The sequence below is a fragment of the Macadamia integrifolia genome, chromosome 12 (assembly GCF_013358625.1).
Source record: "Macadamia integrifolia cultivar HAES 741 chromosome 12, SCU_Mint_v3, whole genome shotgun sequence".
NCBI lineage: Eukaryota > Viridiplantae > Streptophyta > Magnoliopsida > Proteales > Proteaceae > Macadamia > Macadamia integrifolia.
In genome coordinates this window covers 15,889,491-15,894,230 of record NC_056568.1, presented here as the reverse complement: position 1 = coordinate 15,894,230, position 4,740 = coordinate 15,889,491, and the positions used below count along the sequence as shown (strand labels likewise).

The following is a 4,740-nucleotide window of genomic DNA, read 5'->3' as shown; positions in this document are numbered from 1 at the left end:
TTTATAAGGAGAATTAGAGGAAAGAGAAGTGAAATTTTCAAACTTAAAATGAAAACTTTTGTAATCATTATCTGACTATATCACTAATCGCAAATCATTTAATATTTGATTATTAAATTTCATGTTGTTCTATACAATCTCATCCAATTCAGAGATAAATTTGGCAATGAAACTCTTCAAGCAATGATCTTATCTAGTCACTTAGCCCTTGATCTTGCTATGTAGGCAAGTTGATCAAAGTCAGAACGAGGTATTGATTGTAGATTTTTTTTTTTTTTTAATTTGAAAATTTTACTTCGCTTTCTTTGCAACAAAACATAATCAAAAAGATTATTTTTTACCACCTTATTGGGTGATTGTTTAGTATACTTAAGATTAAGATAAACGAAAATTAGAAAAATTTAAACTCTTCACATGGAGCCATGGATATTTTAACTTCAACTTTTCGGGTTTGGATATTACCCAAGTACCCAGCCAGTATATTTTAGTCTGTAAATTAACGTAGAACATGAGGGTAATAAAGTAAAAAAAGTGTTTTTAGTGGGTAGGTGGGACCAGTGGTAATTGGGAGCTACAAAGACACGTGTCAGTGAACAGGGATGGAGCAATCAACCACGAACGTAATATATTCCCCCGCAGCTCCAGCATTCCGTCACTGTGATTTAGGCGGAGAGTTGGAGTTGGACACGCAGGACTCGTGAGGAGACTGGAGTGGAAAGGAGAGGACGGATCAGTGAGCCATGGCGGTTTCCCTCCGTTTTCGCTCGCTTTTCCTGTTTCAGATCCTGTCAGGTCCGAGTCTTACTTCATTCAGCATTCCTGTCACTCTCTCTTCTCCATTGATCCACAATGGAGCTTTGGATCAATGGCGTTTTCTTATTTCTTTCTGCAAATTAAGAACTGAAATTGTTGTTCTCATAAGAAATTGTCTGTTGTTCGTTCGTTTCTTCTACCGTTTCATTGAGATTTCATTGAAATGTTGTTAGTTCGAAGCTTTAATTCTTAAGTTCTATTTTAACTTTCTATAGTTTCTCTTTTGAATTCGTTTTCGTAATTTGGTTATTGATTAGGCATTCTCCTGCTATTTTTTCTCGGAATGCGAATAGGGTTTAAAATCTTTCTCTGGGTTTCAATGAGTTTTGATGTGTTAAACGTATCAAAATGTGAAAGTTCAAAGATGTCAACTGGTTTAATTCTCTCTGAGCTTTGAATCCGAACATTATTTGCAAACTCTATGGAGATTACTGGTATTCATTTTCTCAGAAAAATGATGAAAATTAGCTTTCTGCATGTCCCCTGTTCTTACTTGGTTTCATCTTTTCAGAAAGAAAAACTCATTATTTAACTTAAAAATATTTCTAAATCTTTCATTGGGATCTTTTCTCCTCAATCTGATCTGCGATTCTACATTTATATCTTGTCAAATTTCTCCAGAATTTTGATACAAATTTAGTGTCGTCTCTCTGCTTTCTTTGATGTACTGTACTGTCGATAGAACTCTGAACCTCTGATCTTCCTGTACTAGCAGTCAATGGAATTCTTTGTTTTTTTGGCAGTAGTTTCTGACTTTATTCTCATCTTTCATTTTCAGGTTTAGTTGTTCAGATCCTCAGCGTTACAGTTGGGATCAACTATGGCCAGATTGCCAACAATCTCCCATCTCCTTCACGAGTTGCCGTCCTCCTTGAATCTATCAATGTTAACAGAGTAAAACTTTATGATGCTGATCCAAATGTCCTGCAGGCCTTCTCCAATTCTAATGTCGAGTTCATCGTAACAGTAGGAAATGAATTTCTTCAAACCATGAATGACCCCAATCAAGCTAAGGCCTGGTTGCAACAACATGTCCAACCCTATGTTCCACAGACCAAGATCACCTCCATTACTGTTGGAAATGAAATCTTTGCTGGTAACGATACCCAGCTAATGTCTTATCTCCTCCCAGCTATGCAGAACATCTATAATGGTCTTGTTTCCCTTGGACTAAATGGTCAAGTGAATGTCTCCTCTGCCCACTCATTAGCCATCCTAGCAAGCTCCTTCCCTCCTTCTTCTGGTAGATTCCGGCAAGATCTTGCACAATACATCCAACCCATTCTCAATTTCCATTCTCAGACTAATTCTCCTTTCCTTATAAATGCCTATCCCTATTTTGCCTATAAAGCTGATCCAAGTGGGGTTTCATTACAGTATGTTCTTTTTGAAGCTAATTCAGGGGCGACTGATCAGAATACGAATCTGAATTACGATAACATGTTGTATGCTCAAATTGATGCTGTTTATTCGGCAATGAAAGCGATGGGGCATACTGATATTGAAGTTAAAATTTCTGAGACAGGTTGGCCATCTCAAGGGGACTCTGATGAACCTGGGGCTACCCCAGAGAATGCAGGGCTTTATAATGGGAATTTGTTGCAGAGAATAGAGGAGAAGCAAGGTACTCCAATGAGACCATCAACTCCGATCGACGTTTATGTTTTCGCACTCTTTAATGAGAATCTTAAACCTGGGCCAACGTCAGAGAGGAACTATGGGTTGTACTATCCCAATGGTTCTGCGGTTTATAACATTGGTTTGCAGGAGGCTAATCTTCCGACTTCGACTATGGTTTTTGCTTCTGCTTCTGGTATTAAGGTAAGAAACAGAGTACACGTAGAGAAGCTCTTTGATATCTTGTGTTTTCTCAAATTTCCTTGAAAAGTGATATAACTCGTTAGGATTATTTGTTAGGAAGGCCAATTGGGGTTGTTATAATTAATACTTATGGTAGTTTCATCTTTGAGCAAGGCAAAGAAATTGAAACAGTATATCTAATGGTATCCTCTTCCTGTCCTATCCAACCATGCAGGTGGCATCTTTATCAGCTTTCCTTATCCTTTTCACAGCATTTTTAATCTGGGATTGAGGGAGCCTATTAGTTCTGTAATCAGCCAAGTGAGGAGCGGAGAGATCCAGAGCAGCTGAAGTGTTAGTGGCAACTCATGTTTCCTAATTTGAAGAGGAATTTCTCATAAAAGAATTTTGAAGAGGAACTCTTAAGGTGAAACATTCAATTCTTTTACTTTACCATATTATAGGAACTAAATTTTTTTTTTGGGTATTTTTTTACCCAAAAAAAATTATTTATTTAAATTATAGAGCCTTGATTTGACCACCCCCTAATTTTGATAAATCGGGCACCACGTACACTTCATTTGCCAACACTTGTTCCTTTTTGTTTTTATAAACTCTTCATCCTTTAACTGACAATAAATGGTACATGTGTTCCCACCTAAAATGTACTATAGTGGAAGGGAGGGATCTCAACTCCTGGGCACCACCCTCTCTCTCTCTCTCTCTCATGTCCTCTCCTTTCCTTAACTAATTATTCTCTTCTTTGAACTAGCTAAAGTATGCCCTTTAGACCTGTGGCTCTACTCCCAATCTTTTATAGGAAAGATAAATATTCTCCATTCAGTATGGTGACAAACTTTGTGTAAACAACCATAGTTACAGAGAGAATGACCCACCCATTTTTGTTATGCTTCTAACGGTACTGATTTTTTATGCTGGAAAAAAAAATATGTATATATATATATATATATTTATATATATGTAAAAGCTTGTTTTTGAATGAAATTGGTTAGATTAAGTTCTCCAAAATTAGAAAATAGAAAATGATAAGTTGGTTAAGTGATAATTCCAGCTTCCTGATTATTTTGCTGCTGCTTTGTGTTTTTAAGGCCAACTACCTGATGAGACCTTGCAAATTGTTGTTCACCAATTTCAATGCTACCTTACCAAATATGCTACCTATATGAATACCATTTCTCTGGGAAAAAATTTCACTGATCTCTAAATACTTTCGGGGAAAGGTTCTCCAAACATGATATTGTTTCCTATGCCTATGTGGAAGATTTTTTTATTTATTTTTATTAGAAGAAAAAAATAATAAAAAATCTTTAAGGAATTGTGGAAACACCCCATGTTCAGGGAAAATAATCCTCTGTTTTTCTCATCCCTGTTTTTCCTTGTTTTGCTACCTGTAGAATGCGACACGTGGACAACTTTAAGACCAACGCACCGGATGTAATAATCCTCACCCAATCTTGACCGTTGATCTCCTTATTGTCCACGTGTCGAGTTCTGCAGGTAGCAAAATAAGGAAAAACAGAGGATTTTGATCCCATGTTCAGAGTCTCTCTTCCCATACCACCCCCATGTGCGGAGAGTCTTTTCCCATACGTTTTTTGCCTGTGTGCCGAAGTCCCAATCTTGCTTTTTATTTGTCTGCATTCATCAAAGCATAAATCACTCACTTTCTCCTAGTGTTTATCGCCCTGTTGGCTCGATCTCTCTTGTTTCTTCTAATTCCTTTGGGGAAATGATTCCAATAGGACCCCCAATATGCTCTCTGTGTGATACTCCATCCATTTCATTTTTCCTTCTTATCTAGAGTGAAAGCATACCTTATCAAGCCTTTAATTGGTTAAGCATTACCTCAAAAACTTTGTGAAAGAGTATTGGTCCAGAAATCTGTGGTGTTTGAACTTTGAACCAAGTTGATGTAATTTGACTCAAGTTATCATGTTTGGGGTGATATTAGCTAATTAATGTACATTTTCCTTTTGCACCATATTGTTCATTTTCATGTAACCGATACATTGCTTCTCTTCTTGATGCAGGCTGACATAAACAACAACAAACAGATGCTATCCTTGCAACGTTGATCCAAGCATAGATTCAACCCAGGTACAGAAC

The 4,740-nt window shown here is 37.0% G+C and overlaps 1 protein-coding gene across 3 annotated transcripts in view; it reads left to right on the top strand.

Annotated features, from left to right (window-relative positions):
* Nucleotides 1-660: 660 nt before the first annotated feature.
* The window catches only part of LOC122058167 (glucan endo-1,3-beta-glucosidase 14-like), a 6,417-nt gene continuing 2,337 nt past the window's right edge, over nt 661-4,740 (top strand). For 2 of the 3 annotated variants that reach the window (XM_042620694.1, XM_042620693.1), the window contains exons 1-4: nt 661-792; nt 1,592-2,634; nt 2,849-3,040; nt 4,665-4,731. In XM_042620694.1, coding sequence (XP_042476628.1) covers nt 741-792; nt 1,592-2,634; nt 2,849-2,905 — 1,152 coding nt within the window. In that variant the 5' untranslated portion in view covers nt 661-740 and the 3' untranslated portion in view covers nt 2,906-3,040; nt 4,665-4,731. The remainder of the gene's footprint in view (nt 793-1,591; nt 2,635-2,848; nt 3,041-4,664; nt 4,732-4,740) is intronic. The other variant, XM_042620692.1, reaches the window with a different exon arrangement.